At 46.6% G+C, this 17,950-nt stretch overlaps 3 protein-coding genes across 6 annotated transcripts in view; 1 reads left to right on the top strand and 2 right to left on the bottom strand.

The window, feature by feature from the left end:
• Positions 1-568: 568 nt before the first annotated feature.
• LOC142901435 (immunoglobulin superfamily member 21-like) lies at positions 569-16,647 on the bottom strand. Of its 3 annotated transcripts, none has more exons than XM_076045949.1 (10): positions 16,192-16,647; positions 6,128-6,240; positions 4,773-4,894; positions 4,341-4,459; positions 3,689-3,804; positions 2,796-3,315; positions 1,985-2,085; positions 1,710-1,902; positions 1,590-1,628; positions 569-794 (listed from the first exon to the last, which is right to left on the bottom strand). In XM_076045949.1, the coding sequence occupies exons 3-10, from the start codon at positions 4,844-4,846 to the stop codon at positions 712-714; spliced, it is 1,245 nt and encodes a 414-aa protein (XP_075902064.1). In that variant the 5' UTR covers positions 4,847-4,894; positions 6,128-6,240; positions 16,192-16,647; the 3' UTR covers positions 569-711. The 3 variants fall into 3 exon arrangements, with proteins under 3 accessions (XP_075902064.1, XP_075902063.1, XP_075902065.1); XM_076045948.1 differs by lacking the exon at positions 16,192-16,647 and adding an exon at positions 9,615-9,834; XM_076045950.1 differs by lacking the exon at positions 6,128-6,240.
• LOC142901438 (E3 ubiquitin-protein ligase TRIM35-like) lies at positions 12,462-15,008 on the top strand. The gene is made up of 3 exons (XM_076045952.1): positions 12,462-13,276; positions 13,997-14,016; positions 14,317-15,008. Exons 1-3 carry the CDS (start codon positions 12,490-12,492, stop codon positions 14,896-14,898), a joined length of 1,389 nt encoding a protein of 462 aa, XP_075902067.1. The 5' UTR covers positions 12,462-12,489; the 3' UTR covers positions 14,899-15,008.
• The window catches only part of LOC142901426 (rho guanine nucleotide exchange factor 10-like protein), a 15,850-nt gene continuing 14,547 nt past the window's right edge, over positions 16,648-17,950 (bottom strand). For both annotated transcript variants that reach the window (XM_076045933.1, XM_076045934.1), the window contains one exon: positions 16,648-17,570. In XM_076045933.1, coding sequence (XP_075902048.1) covers positions 17,005-17,570 — 566 coding nt within the window. In that variant the 3' untranslated portion in view covers positions 16,648-17,004. The remainder of the gene's footprint in view (positions 17,571-17,950) is intronic.

Below are 17,950 nucleotides of genomic sequence, written 5' to 3'. Positions count from 1 at the left end.
CAAGTTCACAGAAGTGATAGAGAAGCGTGACAATGTAAAGGTCGTCCCACTAAAGGTCACATACAGTTTGTCAACATGTGAAATGTTGTTCTTTACATTTAAACCACCCTGAGGCGCCATAGAGTGGATTTACCCCCCCCAACTCTTGATGCTAACTGCTAACAAGGGGGCAACGGGTCCCATTTTTACCAGTATTTGGTCTTGGGATTGAACCTTCAACCTCCCAGTCTGACCTTAACACAAGTTACATACGTGTTAATGTTTGTTAATACTTGTTAATGAGTCAAAACTGTGAGATCTAAAAGAAAGTCGTTGAGCAACACAGTGCAGACGGTAGCTAACTCATAGCTACATTTGGAATCAGTAGTTAATAATGATAATACCGTTCAGTGCAAAAAAAAATGTAAAGTATGAAATTATAAAAGGGCCGTTGAACATGAATTTGAGTTTGCATGGAAGCCGATTGGCCAGTTTACATCTCTGAAAACATCCTACAGTGAGATTCTAACTCAGTCCACTTCTATCATGTGAATCTTACACGCTCCTAATGACGAAAGGAAACAACAGAAAATCACCACACAGTATGCGTAACCACACAGCCCACTCAGTAGCACTGGAGGTTGATTGAACGAGCAGTTAAGAGGCGGAGCTACCGCAGGAGGGTCACAGCGGAGCAGGTGTCTATGGATGGATGGATGATCTATGGACGGCTCACGTCAGCTCACACGCCAAACTTTGAAGCGTGAACATGAAGATTAATGTCACGCAGCCCAAACTGCCGGCAGAATTGATGGCTGCAAAAAGAAAAAGGTCAGCGTGATGACGTAAGGTACGCAACACTGAGCGCCGCTGTGGGGAAAATAACCTAGCAAACAGTTGTTTTGCAAACAGTAAGCAATGCTTAGATTGAAAAAGAACTTTTAATACAAGGTTTGAGGCACAAAATGTAACACACACACACACACAAACACACACACACACACACACACACACACACACACACACACACACACACACACACACACACACACACACACACACACACACACACACACACACACGATTATTGAGCAACTTTTAGTGTTCAGAGAAATAAAAAAAGAAATGCGTTGGATGGACATGAATGAAATTAATGATGGACATTGTAATTAAATAATCATAATTAATCGTCTATCTATATTTGAGTTGGCGACAGACAGTCAGTTTTCTCCAATTCTCTTGCTTTCTACAACCTCTAAGAACTTCAAAATTGGGGCTTCAAATTCACTAATTCACTCAGATGTTCTAGTGCAGCGGTCCCCAACCCCCGGGTCATCTGGTGTACCGGGCCGGACAGAAAGAAAAATTAACCCCCCCCTGTCAACGATCGTGCGTTCATGCCGGTCCGTGAAAATATTGTCTCAAATTAAACCTGGCCATGGTGCTAAAAAGGTTGGGGAGCACTGTTCTAGTGAAGCCAGTGAGGTCTGTAGGCGGTCAAGCAAGTCAGATTCTTTATGGATCTTTATGGATCTCACAGCATGGCGGTCAAGCAAGTCAGATTCTTTATGGCGTTATGTGCATGAACTGATGAAGGTAAAATCACCCACCGATGAAATGCTGTTTCTCCTTCTTTAGTCTTGGGTTTTCTACAGAACAGAAATAGTCGAGGTTGCTCACTGACGGTGCCCTGAAGAGACGTCACAATGTATGGAAGCAGTGGGACTCACCAAACACAATGAGGCGGGTGTGTGTGTCTGTGGAGCCCAGTGGGTTCTGGGCCGTGCAGCGGAACATGGAGCCATTGAGCTCGGCAGGAACTCTCTCCAGAACAAGTTCCCTTCCAACAAACTCCTCACTGCCGTCCAGCAGGCGTCCGCCCACTCTGGACCAGGTGAACATGGGCTCAGGGAACACATCGCTCTGCGGACGCACCAACACGGAGAAACTCATCACGGAGGAGGTCAGCTCTTGGAGCTGCAACTGGAAACCTGAGGAAACTTACAGTGGAAGGTCCCAGCTGGAAGCCCTGGACAGCCATGTGCACCGTGTCTTCTACCTTGGCATGGCTGGGGGTCATGGACAACTTGGGACCTCTGGGAGCAGCTAAGAATAAGAAGCAATGAGATGTTGCTGGTCTTGCTTTAACATTTCCCTCACTGTATTTGTGAAATACAATCCTTATTGTAATAAAATGTTGACTTCTGAACGAGGCCGTGCGTCCCAATCCTTCTGACTCGTAGTGAAAGCAGAACCAGTCATACTCTTCACCAGGAGTCACCAACGTTGGAACCTCAGAGCTGCTTCAAAGGTACTGAGTCGTATGAAGGGCAACCAGCTTGCGACAATCACATTCATTACAGTTGGCCTTTATTTATACAGGATTATAAGCGTTACAGATCTATGTGATCGCTGACCATGTTGAGGAGTTCTCAATAATTATCATCAATGACTTTGCCCTCTCCGGGTTGGTGGAGAGACCCTGCCTCAGGTGAGGAGTTCAGGTGTCTCAGGGTCTTGTTCACCAGTGAGGGGAAGCTGGAGCGTGAGATTGACAGGGGGATTGGTGCGGCAGAAGATGGAGGGATGGATGGATGGATGGATGGATGGATGGACTTAACCAAGTTGGATTAAATTTCATTTTAGACACAGTTCATGAGTTGTTCTACTATTTTTATTTTTATTTTTTTACGACAAGCCTGCAGGGGGGGGGGGCTCATGTGGGTCTTTGGGGGCGACTTAGTGTTGGTGACCCCTGCTCTACACAGGGGCTTTGATTCATTTAAGAGCCGCAGTGTGTTTTGCACATGACTCACCCAGTGTGACCTCTGCTTGCATCGGCATGGACAGAGCAGGATGGTTCACCTCGCAGCTAAACATAGCCTCGTTATCCAGCTGTGGGTTAAGACTCCAGGTGAGCATGGCCCTCACCTCCATGGTGCCGTCGCTCGCCGCCTGCTTCTTATGGCGGAAGTAGTAAAGTGGGTCACTGCTTTGGACCCAGCGTGGAAACTCCCGGCTCACCACAGTCTCAGGAATGACCTCAGTGGTGGGTTTGGGCTCTGACCCGTCCCTCTCTCCATCCTGGAGTCCATCATCGGGCCCGTCTTGGCCCAACCGAGCTGCGTTGCCCTCATGTTCCTGCAGGGGCTGGGACTTCTGAATTTTGGTGTCGTCAATGTCTCGTGTGCCAAGCGCCTGAGGGCTCCACAGCCCTGCCACATTCCTGCTCTTGGTCTTTGCTGGAGGCAGTTTTTTGCTCTGGTCTTCCACTGAGCTGGTGGACTGGGCCGTTGAAACCACATTGATCAGCTCGCCATCCCTCTTGAAGTTCACCTGAGAGTAAGAAACCAGCAAGCAGGTGAAAATGAGATCTAATCTGCACATTCAGGAGATTTACCAAATTGAGAAAGTCAAGCAAACAAAAGACAACATTTGTAGTAACGTAACTGCAATACTTTGACGTGGATGTTGTAGAGTTGAAACTAAAAAGCCTTTGATTGAAAGATGAACAAAATCCTTACTCAAATTCGCATTTGAAAAGCAGATAATACTTAGCATTGAAAGAATTGGAATATCAATGAAACTTAATAGTCGTGCGTTTGCCATAAAAGTCCCAGCACAGTCTCATCGCATTCTTCTGAAAATAGTGAAAATGTGATCATGAAGAATATCAGCTGAAGAGAAGAGCTAAACAGCTCCAGCTCACCACTGGTGCTGGCTTCGCCCCTGTGACAATGCAAACCAGAGTGAAGTTCTGGGCTTCGTAGCGGCTGAAAGGTGCCGGACTGTCGGCCGCCACCACTGAGATGGACTTTGGTGGCACTGCAGAGAAAAACAGAGAACGTACGCAAAAACAAAATGAAATTGAACGGCTGTATAGTTAGCGTTCGTAATCAGGCAGGGGGAGCGATTGCAGGGCGTCGTCGACATAGAGTAAAGAGATCAGTGGGAAGCGCTGTTCAAATGCCGTTCACACTGACGAGCATCTGACAGGGTCTGAGGCAGCACATTCTTATCTCGCATGGACAAGACGGAGGAAAGCCAATACTAATGTGTGTACGGTATACAGATGGTATTTACAAAGCAAGGTCCAGTTATTCGCACATCCTCTGCTCTCAACACTGACAGTTGAAATCAGTCACATCTGCACATGAACTTGGTGGAATTCTTCACCAAGTGTTTCCAAAATATTTATTTTCAATAAATATCAATTTTGGCCCTGCGACTTTGACCAAGTCTTCCATTTAGTCCCCACTGTGTGCTATAGAATGATATCTGCTATGGATGCTAACCCGAGTAATAATTCAACTCCTTATGAAGGTGGTGATAGTTAACATTGCTTATGAAGGAATACATACCTATGACTGTGAGAATGATGCTACCAGAGTCTAGGATGACTTTGTTTCTTGAGGTCTTGTCAATGATGCCCACATGGCACTCATAAAGGCCGTCGTCTTTCATTTGGACTTCAGGAAGCCTGTGACAAAACCGTTGGATGGAAAGACCGAAGCAGCAGATTTATTCAATCTAGTACAGCAACCCTACGACCTCCAATAGGGAACTCATTCCAATCACTTGAATCAATCAGTAATCAGCTTCTGAGTGTGGAGCTGAGTGACGTGTCCTATTCTCGACATTGTCAGGCACCTCGTAGAAGCCAACTTCAACAATACTCAAACTTCCATCATCTTCGAAACGGACCTTTGTTGAAATGTCTTCAGCAATACAGAAGTCTTTGTTGCCACAGATTGGTGCTCATTAAAAAAGTGAATCCGTCCAGGCTGCGTTACCTGACGGTTGAATGGTACACCAGCTCTTCCTGTTTGTGGTCGTCCTCAATGCTGAAGGAGCTTGTGTTGTGCATGTAATCATAAGTGAAAATCTTCTGTTTCACAGCGCCTCCTTCAGTCACCTATGAGAAAAAGTACATACAGTATATATACACAATAGTAGAAGAAGACCTTTATTGATCCCACGATGGGGAAATTTGCATGATTGCAGCAACAACAAAAAAGAAAAAAGAAATTGGCCCAAGTGCAAAAGGTCAAGAATTATATTAACTGAAGATGGAGACAAAAATAAAATATTTGTATACGTTTTGTATATGTTTAGTTCTCTGAAGAGCCCTGCCTGTGAGCAGTGACTTGTGTGACTCAGACTCCTCGTCTTGTCCAGGGTGTGTGAGTGTGGACAGCTGTCCACTCAGCAGTCTCCCCCTCCGTTCTTCTCTCCCCTGTGGCTCTTGCTCGCTGAGGTCACTGCAGCCAATCATCTCCCTTCCAACCAACCCCTACCAACCCTCGGCATCTTCCCCCCTGACATCAGCTCACTGGCTTTTTCAAATCCACATCCTTAAATCTCCTCTTTGGTCTTCCTGTAGACCTCCTGCTTCCCCCCCACCGCCAGCCCTCTGGTGTCCACGTCGTGCACGTCTGATGTCACTAACGTTCACACTAACTGACCTCCAACCAGCCAATCCTGAGGAGAATCTCAGTATTTTAAACTCTGCTCCCTTCCCGAGTGTCTCTGCGCCACACGGCCTCGCTAATCCCAACGCTGTTTTGTTGCGCCTCTCCTTTCATTATTGCCGACACTCTTATCACACCTCGCACTTTTCTCCGCTCATTTCAATGAGCCGGTTCACACGTCTTCACCTCCTGAGCTGTGAACCGTTGGCCCCTGAATACAGAAAATTCCTCCATCTTCTTGATCTCTACGAACAAACGGGTAACAAAGTAACACAAAAATCTCTAAGACTCTAAAGTTGTAATGCGGGAAAACATGAGTACTAGTATTTTCTTTAATTTTCCAAACAAATAAATCAGGTGGTGAGTGGGTGGGCCTCTCCAAGAATCTGGCCCAGGGGCCTATGTATTCTTAATCCAGCCCTGATGGTCACCCTTTCTATGATGTGATATTAGGACTGCTGGAGGCTCAGCTGCTTTCGCCAAATGATTGCTTTGAGAGTAATTGCAAAGGGCCTCAATATTTTTGGCTTTGTTACTTAGTCGTTCCGCATCCCTTCAACGTGTCTCCGTGTCATCGATCTGACTGATTGAGAATGAATTTGCTTTACACATTTCCGTGGTGTTCGACAGACTAACACACGAGACCGTTGGAGCACTGGATCGGTCGAGGTTCTCACCCGAAACCAAACAATCTCTCGGAGGCTGCCGTCAGTGTGGAAGTTGCACTTGAGCGTCACTGTGTCTCCGATGACAACGTGAGGAAGAGGATCAATGGTGACACTCAGGTAACCTGTGGGAGAGAGAGTTGGAAGATGCTTCATTGGTCTCCGTCATCAACGGTGAGTGCCTGACTTCACAGCACCAGGTGCATCCTTCAGTCAATGCATTCAAGTCCATTCAATCCATTTCAGTCGCGTGACACAAATGCAACAGAGTTTCTAACAGAAGATCCAAACCAGAGATGGATGATTGTGAAGTTGCGTCACAGTGTTTGGGACCAACCTCACCCTCAACCCATTTCTATTGGCTTCAGTTCATTCATTTCCATCCGACTTCACAGGTTTATGCTGCTGCTGCTGCTGCTGCTGCCAATCAAGTCAACGATGACAAACACCGAACCTCAGGTTGGGCAACAGTTGTTTAAAACATGCAGAGTCGTGTCCAATGTATGCGACTTGCATTCCGACGCCCCTTTGTCCCTTTAAATGAATTTCAATTACACTCTGACAACCACCAACCCCCCAAAATAACCAGAGTCTGAAGTTGAATGCACTCAGTATTTACAGGTTGCAACAACACAAGTGCAGATCCCTTTGATCGCAGCAAGTTTTGTCCTCCTGATTCCTGATCTGACACTGGAATATTAACAAGGACTCTGAGCCCCTTTGAGACGACTGGGTTAAATTTAGCAGGAATGTAAATGCAGCTGCTTCTTGGTTCTTCACCGCTCTGGTTCCCCACTAAGCTTCACTTTGGACAAGTTGCACCGTCAAGAGTGTTTATTGTTACAACCACATGATAACCCCACAATTCTAAGAGCATTTCTCTTTCAAGTTGAGGCCAGAGACGACAAAAAGCCACTTTAATAAATCATTTTTTTTACACATCACTGCCTTCCCCCTCTAATCCTCAGAAGCAGCCATATGAGGGAGATTTATGTCACTGTGCTCTGACCACGGGATTAAATGGTCAGAACCTACTGTCAGCGCTGGCTTTACATGCAGAATTACTTGAAGAGTCGCACCAACTCTTTGTTTGTACCCTTTGATCTTTTGACACTTCGACCTTGCAAAGCCTCAGATAGAAAACACAGTAGCGTCCATTGTGTGATTGTTGTAAGACATTTACATTATACTACAGACTAGTAGTTTTTATTGACAATATCGTTAAAAAAAATTGATTTCACGCTTCTTTTGGAAAACAGTGAATGCAGTGGAGAAGCAACTTCCCTCAGAGAATCCACACCGTCTTGCTACACCTCTTTTGTGCTTTTATTTGAGTCTGTGCACACTTAAATTTTTTTACGTTTCCATAACAAAAGTGGATTTTTAAACAGACGGGAGAAGGCAGATCTAAGAAAACTGCCACACACAAAAAAAAAAACTTTTTTCAGGGAGTTTTCCGTAAAAAAAAAAAATGACAACCTGTGAGTGGACAAAATCATACAAATAGAAAAAACACAGAATTTTTGAGACTTCTTCTGACCCGTCAAAAGGCGTCTGAAACCTTTTCCAACTGCTGTATCTCCTCTGCCTGCGTAGAAAGCCCATCAGGGATGACTCAGCCTTTCTTCACTGTTGTATACATGGAATGGGTCTATGGCTAAAATAATATCTCATGTTGTGTTAATCTGTGAAAGCTCCTCTAATGTGATGACCCCCCCCTGCTTGCTCACTGACGCCCAACCAAGACTGTTGAGGTTGCAACTACTGCAAAACACCAACGTACAAAAAAAAGACAACGCAAACTGTGGTCGACTTGTGGAACAGCGACAAACTGAACAGTGGGCTGCGTGTGGACTCCACGGACCGGCACCAAAGTCACCTTGCAAAGAAGCTGCTTGGCTGCGCTGGTAGGCACTGTGATGTCATCACAGTTAACCTCGCCGCCACAACACTGAACTGCACAGCCTGACGTCAGCCTGCCTACAGATTATTTTTCCAACGTTTTCCCCCCCCTTTAATCCCGCCTGCAGCTTTTCATCCAGAGAGCCGGCGCTGGATGTACCAACAATGTGGGAGAAGATTAACACACGTTCAAATAACTTCTGCATTACGTCCATAAAACAGCACTTTAACACGACCAATCACTTTATGCGTGTATGTATTTAATATGTTATGTGTGTTCAACCACAGGTCAGGATAATTTACCATTAAAAAAAAAACCCACATTGCAGGATCACAGTCGGTCACATGGGAAATGAAAGATGCCCGAGCAGAGTCTGGCTGTGTGAATGCAGTGTTGTTGTCCTACTTTACTCAGCTTTATACTGTACAACTCCACATTAAAGCAAACAATATTCCATATTTGGTGGCGTCCTTGCAAAGAAGATAAGACGGCAATATCCATTAAAGGCTCCAAAAACATTGCATCGCTGTCTGTGCACAGCAGCGTGTTGCACAATGGACATGATCACAACACAACCTTTACAATAACACTCCACAGTAAAGACACACAAAACATCCAGTTCAATCTGTAAAGTAGACCAGATTTTGTGATTTTGCCTCCACATATTTCTGGGTCAGGACAACAACAACCACCAAACGTGATGTGGGAATATAGCAGAGTGTGTGAGGTGAGTTTGCAAAGACTTCAGCTGCCTGAGAAGCTGCAGTCTGGGATAATTGGGCAAACTACAACTGAAAATAAACTTGTGAGATTTCACAGCCTGTGAATGTGCAAACTGAAGTCGTCTGCTGGTTAGCAACTGCATTCTCCTGCTTTCATGTCCGAGTTAAAGTCAAAAGTATTCTATAGGACACACGTACAAGTACGACCAGTGCACTAAATAATCTTCCACTGCAGTCTGTTCCTCAGATGGAACAGAGCATTTGTTCAATGTGAGTTCTGCACAGGGAGAAACAACGTATAGAGGGGAAATTTCATTTCTGTTTTTGAGATTAACACCCGTGCACTTTGCTTTTGCCAAGCATTTAATCATGTTTAAGCACAGATTACCTTGAGTAATATGGGTCAGAGTGATACAATGTGGTCGGGTCGGGCACTCCAAGCACCATTAAGTAATTTACTGGATGAAACATCTTCCGCTCCGGTTGGAGAGCAGAATCCTGCCAGCCACACTGAAGCTCCGAGCTGCTCTCATGTCAACTTAACCAGACACAAAAGTGATGAAAGTGCAAAGAACATCATAGTGAGTTTGACTTGAGGAAGCTGCACAAGCTTTCAGGTTCTGTAACTTTGTCAATTCTATATTTGTATTACTTTTTATTTTTTGTAAGTGAACATTAAATACGATGCAATCTAGGACTTGACCAGAGAACACCAGCGATTAAATTGCAAGCATTGCTACTTTTACACAACTCAACCCACTGTCCTTCTTTAGACACGGCTTATTTTGCATTTCCAACTTTCCTTTTTCTTGCCTCGTTCACACTTAGAGCAGCATCAGCAGCAGCAGCAGCAGCAGCCTGTTGGTTCACTTACCTGCGGCAACGTGAATGGTGTGAGCAGCACAGAGAAGGCAGCAGCAGAGGGCAAGAGAACCAGTCATCCTCCCGGGTGCTTCTGCTCACACATAAGGATGCTCCATCTGTCACCAGTGTGGAGGACAGCGACAGCAGCGGCAGTGGCAGCAGCAGCAGCGGCAGCAGCAGCAGCATCCTTTACTCTGAGGCTGCACCGCTCCGCTAGCAGGGTTTATATTCAGAGGATTACAACAGCTCTCTCTCTCTCACCCCCCCCCCCCCCCCCCGACTCCCTCAGCTCGCGGTTTCTATTTTATTTCTTTTTTTTTATATATATATATATATATATATATATATATATATATATATATATATATATACATATATATATATATATGTATATATATATATATATATATATATACATATATATATATATATATATATATATGTCAGAGTCTGCAGAGTCTGTCTTTTGTTTTCACCCCCCCCTCCACCACAACATTCAGCTGCTTTTCAATTGAAATCAAATTTCTATCTGGACAGCCCAGGTTGACAAATACAATTTTCCTCAAAAGACTTCATATTTCCTACAGATCCAACACCCTCCAACACCCTCCAACCTCAGTTCGTCTAAACCCCCCACTGGGGGGGAGGGGGGAGGGGGGGGGGTTTACTAACACTACATCTCTCTCACATTCTATTTCTATAACCCAGGTTGAATTAAAGAGCGGCATTCCTGTACATCCTTCGTACATTACAGATGCAACTGCCCTCGACCCTTTGATCTGATTTGAGCGCCAGACTTCTACTCTGACATTTAGTTTGAAACCTGGTATTTGTTCTCAAAACGGCTGAATGAAGAAAAATCAGACTAAACAGGAATCATTGTGTTTAAAAATTCCCCCTTAAATAAAATGACGCTCCTCTCTCGTCGATGCAATCAGAATTATTTGTCATAATTCCATAGTCTCAGTTATCCATATTCAATAGATTTAGTAAGAAGAGACAGCGAGGGACAGAGATCCACCGAACCTTCCAGTCAAAACAAATCAGACCATCATTTAAACTCATATTTATTAAGTTCCATAACTTGCCAACTACTGGCAACTACTGCAGCAAACCAAGGAGAAGATGATTGCACGTGCAAAGCCGCCGCATCGGTCACAGCAGCAGCTGTACGATTCCTCTGCGGCCATGAGAGGAGACGAGTGGAGAACCTGAGAGCAGAACATCAGACAAAACTGCAAAAGTCGCATGTCGGAAAGCCGCTTGATCCCACTGTGATCAGCTGCAGCTGTCATTGCACACAAACATCAATGTGATTGGATATGACACACACACGCACACACTAAAGTCTCATCCTCTTTAGCCTGACAACACAGCTAGTATAAGGAAAATGTAAGATCAAGTGGGACATCAGAAAACAGGGATATTGTAATTTTTTTTTTACAATATGCTTATCCTGCACTCAGTGACCCTGAAAGCAGGATAAGAGGAATTTGAAAATTAATGAATGAATGAATGGATGGATGGATGATAGATGGGTGGATGGATGGATGGATGGATATTGCCTGTCTGATTGGTCTAGTACTACTGCATCAGGAAAATCATACAAAGCGCAGTTGGGTTCTCTTGGGTTCTCTTAATAATAAGATGCGATGCTCCTTTATTAGTCCCACATGGGGAAATTGCAGTGTTGCAAGCAACCAAGTTTACAGAAAATCCAAGGTTAACAAGAGTACAAATTGCAAAATAGAATAAATATGAATAAAGTAAGATTGCAAAAAATAGAAATAGATGAAAAATAAAAAGTGCACACACACACACACACACACACAAGAGAAACACGCAATGTCAATAAAAACAGCAGGATAGCAGCATGGCAGTGTGGTCACCATGTTCACATATTGCACATGTTGATGGGAATACGTTAGAAAATTGCACATTGTAGATCCTGATTGCACAGTTTCAGGTGTATTGCACAGTGACAGTGGTGAGCAGTGGTCATGGTGATCGACTTGGAGCAGTGCTGACTGGACAGTCTGACAGCAGCAGCTAGGAAGGATCTGCCTTCACACAACCCATCGCTAATGGAGCTTCCCAGTGCTGTCAGTGAGTGTTGTGCATGGGGTGTGTGCTGTTGTTCATCGTTACTGTTCATCGTTGGTACAGCTAGAAGCCAAGCTAGTGACTAGCAGCGCTGATTCCTGCTCGCGGTGGTGCGAGTCACAAGGGCAAGACGTTGACACAATGTTTTGTGTATTGCATTTATTAGAATGCAATTAGCCGCCCGCCTACATGTAGCATGCTGTAGCTATAGCAACACCAAGACTTGGCCTAGCTAGCATCACCTGAGGAATATCAAGCGGCTCAAAAGGTTTGGTTTGGTTTTGGAGGAATGAAAGCTGGATGAAATTAAATCATTAAACACAAGCGATACAATGTTCTAAAAAATGCAATACACAAAACGTTGCGTCAACGTCTTGCCCTCGCAACTCGCACCACTGCTAGCAGGAATCAGCGCTACTAGCCACTAGCTTGGCTTCTAGCTGTACCAACTTGGGCTTCTGGAATGTGAACGAGAACCACCTGCTCTGGCTCGCGTTGTGAGCAACAATACATTTTATTTTTAAATGCTATATAAATAAAATTTGATTGATTGATTGATTGATTGATCCTGCTCCCTCCTTCCCTTTGGGTGTTGATTGAGGTGGTTTCAGTTTCCACACGGACCTGTGACGCCTTTAGTCTGCACTGAGGAATCCCTGCTTTGAGCAAACATTCTCATGCTTTTATTTACACTCCTAAAAGGACGCAGATAAATTTGGCGAGTCCGACTTTTATCAGCATTTGAATGTGCTTTGGGGGAAAAGGACAATCTAGCTGTGGAAATGGAGGAGAAAATCGCTCTTTTCAGAACTTTCCTGAATTGTCCAGTTTGTCTGGACACTTTCACAGATCCTGTGTCTCTGGACTGCAACCACAGCTTCTGCTTTGAGTGCCTGCAGAACTTCTGGGAACGAAACACGCTCAAAAGCTGTCCCATCTGTAAGAGAAACTCGACGAGGGATTTCCTGATGGTCAACATGGCCCTGAAACAAGTGGCCGACTACGTGGCCGACTACGACGCCGACAGAGAGAAATCTGGATCGTCTGAAACGGAGGAAGACGTGAAGGTGCGGCTGGCACCTGGTAACAAAGAGAAGAAAATGTGGAGCGAGGAGGAGCAGAAAGCCGGGTGCGCCGTCTGTGAGGGTTCTCGCCACCAGGATCACAAGTTGGCTCTTGTAGAAGAAGCCTTCACAGGACTGAAGGAGCGGCTGAAGTCCGACTTAAAAGCTCTAAAGGACAAGAAGGAGAAATACGGCGACGTCGAGTTAAAATACAGAGAAATTATTCAACACGTGGAGAAGCAGGTGTTGTTCACGGAGAAGCGGATCAGAGCAGAGTTTAACAAGCTCCGCCTGTTCCTGAGAGAGGAAGAGGAGTCCAGACTGGCGGCTCTGAGGGAGGAAGAGGATCACAAGAGGAAGGTTGTGACGAGCGAGATGGAGAAGATTCAGGAGGAGATGTCGTCGCTGTCCAGGAGCATCGCTGCTGTTGAACAGGAGCTGCAGCAGGAGGACGCGGTGGCCGGCAACCCTTCCCAAGGCCTCCAGAGCAGAGCCAGGGACCAGTTCTCCCAGTCAGACCCAGACATGGTCCCAGGAGTACTGACCGACGGAGCCAGGGACCAGTGCTCCCAGCCAGACCCAGAGGTGGTCCCAGGAGTACTGATCGACGGAGCCAGGGACCAGTGCTCCCAGTCAGACCCACAGGTGGTCCCAGGAGTACTGATTGACGGAGCCAGGGACCAGTGCTCCCAGTCAGACCCAGACGTGGTCCCAGGAGTACTGATCGACGGAGCCAGGGACCAGTGCTCCCAGCCAGACCCAGAGGTGGTCCCAGGAGTACTGATCGACGGAGCCAGGGACCAGTGCTCCCAGTCAGACCCACAGGTGGTCCCAGGAGTACTGATCGACGGAGCCAGGGACCAGTGCTCCCAGCCAGACCCAGAGGTGGTCCCAGGAGTACTGATCGACGGAGCCAGGGACCAGTGCTCCCAGTCAGACCCAGACATGGTCCCAGGAGTACTGACCGACGGAGCCAGGGACCAGTGCTCCCAGCCAGACCCAGAGGTGGTCCCAGGAGTACTGACCGACGGAGCCAGGGACCAGTGCTCCCAGCCAGACCCAGAGGTGGTCCCAGGAGTACTGATCGACGGAGCCAGGGACCAGTGCTCCCAGTCAGACCCACAGGTGGTCCCAGGAGTACTGATTGACGGAGCCAGGGACCAGTGCTCCCAGCCAGACCCAGAGGTGGTCCCAGGAGTACTGATCGACGGAGCCAGGGACCAGTGCTCCCAGTCAGACCCAGAGGTGGTCCCAGGAGTACTGATCGACAGAGCCAGGGACCAGTGCTCCCAGCCAGACCCAGAGGTGGTCCCAGGAGTACTGATCGACGGAGCCAGGGACCAGTGCTCCCAGCCAGACCCAGAGGTGGTCCCAGGAGTACTGATCGACGGAGCCAGGGACCAGTGCTCCCAGCCAGACCCAGAGGTGGTCCCAGGAGTACTGATTGACGGAGCCAGGGACCAGTGCTCCCAGCCAGACCCAGAGGTGGTCCCAGGAGTACTGATCGACGGAGCCAGGGACCAGTGCTCCCAGTCAGACCCACAGATGGTCCCAGGAGTACTGATCGACGTGGCCAAACACCTGGGCAACCTGTCCTTCTCAGTGTGGAAGAAGATGAAGAAGCAGGTCCACTTCAGTCCAGTCATCCTGGACCCGATCACTGCAAACCGCTGGCTCCAGCTGTCTGATGACCTGACCAGCGTGAGGAGAGGAGAAACACCTCAGCAGCTTCCTGACAATCCAGAGAGAAACACTGGATATTGCAGTGTTCTGGGCTCCGAAGGTTTCAGCTCGGGTCAACACAGCTGGGAGGTGGAGGTGGGGGACGGTCCTCGTTGGAATGTGGGTGTGGCTAAAGAGTCAGCCGACTGGAGAGCTGAGAGAAGGGACACGCCGGAACATGGAATCTGGTGTTTGATCCACAAACATGGAAAATACACCAGTGGCTGTGATGAGGCCATCGCAGTGGAGAAGAGTCTGCAGAGAATCAGAGTCCAGCTGGACTTGGACAGAGGGAAGGTGTCCTTCTTCGACGCTGTGGACGTGACTCACATCTACACGTATGTGAACGTGTTCGCTGAGAAGCTGCGTCCTTACGTCTTTGTTGGCGAGGCCGGCGACCACTGAACCTGCCGGCGCCAAGATCTGCGAGGAAGCCTTCACGCTTGGAAAGAAGGGTAAGCCGTAAGTGATGCGTTAGCATGTTGCTAACAGAGTAGCTCCGTGGCGCGCGCGCACACACACACACACACACACACACACACACACACACACACACACACACACACACACACACACACACACACACACACACACACACACACACACACAGTTTTGAGTCTACCTGGGAATCGTTTGTTGGAAAGTGATTTGAAATCGATTCAAGAATATGACAAATTGAATGAATCGTTTAGAAGCGACAATTTTTTTTTTTTCTGCTTAAAATCATTTTTTTTCACTTTGATTTTGCGAGGTTCTGATTAACAAACAGCCTCTGGTGTTGGTGAAAGGTATTGTGGGACATGCCATTCTGTTTTGATGACAATGTTAAATGAAATATAACACGAGTGTTAATGAAACTGCTTGATGTAATCACAACGATGACCTTTTGCGGTCGGCGGCGCCATCAAGCCCAACATTTGCCAGCGATTTGAATTGTGAAGAAATTAAAAGCGTGAACAAATCCAACCTGAGCGTGCGTGGCTTCCATCTAGAATTCTATCCCAACATGCGCACACAAGACGATAGAACACGAGTATCAACATAATGCAGAAATGATGGACTTGGTCTTTAGTTGGACCCAAACACATTAAACAGGTGACATGGTTTTTAAAATAACACCCCAGCCAACATCTCTCACCTCCAGTGAACTCAGTCCTTCAACACAACACACTTCTATTTTTCATTCTGTTGGAGAGAGGATGTCGACTTTTGTCACCATTTCCCTCCAAATAGTAGCTGATGTGAATCCTATTGTATAAAGTCAACATTTGTGTTTCTTTTTAAGCGTGGGTTATGAAATATTGCTTATAGTTTTGACACCATTAATAAGGCTCAGTCAGCACAACCACAGCCGCCTTCCCTCGGCCCCAACATGGACAGTAACTCCACAGCGCCACCTGCTGGCGTGAAGTCATCACGATCTTGAAAATGCATTGGAGGGAAACAGAACCGAGATGCCAACAGTCCGAGCTTGGACAAACTTAAGAAGCCGCTTTTCACTGAGAGACTCTTCCCAGGTGTCGAAACCCTCAGGATAATATGAGAAGCCCTCAACAGGTGGCAGCGGCTCCTGAACCGAGCTGTGGGGCTCACGAGCTCCACCTTTCAATCAATCAACATTTATTTGCAATGTCTCAGTCGCAACCAGGGGAGTAAAAAAAAAAAAAAAAAAAAAATCCCTTATAGGAAGAAACCTACCGCAGATCCAAACTCCAGAGGGCGCTCGTCTGCTTTTGTAATGGGCTGAACTGGAGAGGACCAAGAACGGAACCGAGCGAGGCACAGGGTTGAATTGCAGGCGCAATCTTTTTTAATCCAACAAACAAGCAAAGGTCGCTGGAGGGCAGATCCAGTGATGGACAGACAGACAGACAGACAGTGAAGACACTGACTCGCTATACAAGAGGGCTGCGGAACACAGTGAGGACATAATTAATACACAGGTGGAGCAACGCATCAGGAATCAACAACAGGTGAAACTCATCAGCGAGCAGGAAGCAAAACCAACAGGAACACACATTTCAAAATAAAACACACAGCACAGATCCTCACAACTTTGACGAGTTGCGGTGAAAAACGATTTTCTCGTCAGTATCTTGCATTTGTTTACAGTTCTCACCTGACAAACAATGACATCATATATATGATGGTAAGTCAGACGGTTAAGTTTTTCAATCCGGCCCGCGGAACGCATAGGCATCAATTTAATAGTAATAAAATATCTGTATTTCCTGCATGTTTCCAGTGTTTTCAGAGTCATTTCAATAAAGAGCTAAACACCCTGGTGGGGCTTCAAAGACACTGATTTGGTTGCAACTTTGCATTTGTTCATTTACTTTCATTACCACTGACATTAACGCAGTGTTTTCTACATATCCCATGATAGATTTTGTCCTATGAGGTGGCTCACCGAAACACTCCCATCCACCCGCTGCTCCAGCAGTTTGAAGTTTGCCCCGCCCTGGTGGAGGTATTTGGTCAGGCAACCGAAGTGTGATGAGACAGTGTTTGTCATTGGCTGAATGTCAGTGGTAGTTGCCACACCAGCAGTGTGTTGTCACTGGAGTTGTGTTCACTTTCTGGAGCGCTCTCTCCGACTCTGCGCTGTCCTCGGCCACCAGAGAAAACAGCTGTTGAGATGACTTTGTTGCGTCTCGCCTCACAATCCTTCCCACAATTGGCGGCCTGGCCCCGAACCCACACGTCAGGGTCCTCGCTCACTTCGTAGATGGAGCCATCCTCTGGGCTGTGCTCGAGGGAGCCAGCAGGTGGCGCTGGGTTTGGGCTCTCGTGCTCAGGCTGGGCTGTGAGCAGCTTCCCTGGCAGGTGGTGAGTGGAGCAGAGTCGATACTGCAGGAGGTGCACTGGCTTCTCCTGAGCAGGTGCACAACCTTCTGAGTCCTGGCTGCCTTGCTTCAGCTTTTTGTGGCTTTCACCGACGTCCACGTCGCACTTAGTGTCACTGCAGCCATTGAAGGTCGAGTCCTCCTTGAGTAAATTCAAAGCGCGAGTGCCGGAGACCGACATCAGAAAATCCACTGGTCCACAGTGTGCATTCATGGAGGTCTTCCCTTTGCCTGTGGGATTTAAATGTTTTAAAAGAAAATATTATGGGATCAATGAAGTATATCTATCCATCTATCTATCCATCTATCATCTATACATCCATCTATCATCTATCTATCCATCTATCATCTATCATCCATCTAACCATCCATCCATCCATCCATCCATTTATCTATATCATCCATCTATCTATCTATCCATCTATCTATGTATCCATCCATCTATATATCTATCCCACTATCTATGTATCCATCCATCTATATATCTATCTATCTATCCATCCATCCATCCATCCATCTATCCATCTATCCATTCAACTATCTCTCTCTCTCTCTCTATCTATCCATCTATCTATGTATCCATCTATCCATCCATCCATCCATCCATCCAT

The sequence above is a fragment of the Nelusetta ayraudi genome, unplaced genomic scaffold (assembly GCF_046127955.1).
Source record: "Nelusetta ayraudi isolate G7.1 ecotype Tasmania unplaced genomic scaffold, CSIRO-AGI_Nayr_v1 ptg000088l, whole genome shotgun sequence".
Lineage (NCBI taxonomy): Eukaryota > Metazoa > Chordata > Actinopteri > Tetraodontiformes > Monacanthidae > Nelusetta > Nelusetta ayraudi.
Note: the sequence above shows the minus strand (reverse complement) of the source record. Positions and strands in the feature narration are given on the sequence as shown.

Bases quoted from the DNA above. Each gene is read 5' to 3' on its own strand.
- LOC142901435 (XM_076045948.1), bottom strand. From the start codon at position 9,681: ATGACTGGTTCTCTTGCCCTCTGCTGCTGCCTTCTCTGTGCTGCTCAC. The intron at 6,241-9,614 runs GTAAGTGAACCA...TCTCTCCCACAG, and splicing joins CACCATTCACGTTGCCGCAG to GTTACCTGAGTGTCACCATT. The intron at 3,316-3,688 runs GTGAGCTGGAGC...TCTTACTCTCAG, and splicing joins GGGCGAAGCCAGCACCAGTG to GTGAACTTCAAGAGGGATGG.
- LOC142901438 (XM_076045952.1), top strand. From the start codon at position 12,490: ATGGAGGAGAAAATCGCTCTTTTCAGAACTTTCCTGAATTGTCCAGTT. The intron at 13,277-13,996 runs TCTCCCAGTCAG...CCAGGGACCAGT, and splicing joins GAGCAGAGCCAGGGACCAGT to GCTCCCAGTCAGACCCAGAG. The intron at 14,017-14,316 runs GTGGTCCCAGGA...TCAGACCCACAG, and splicing joins GCTCCCAGTCAGACCCAGAG to ATGGTCCCAGGAGTACTGAT.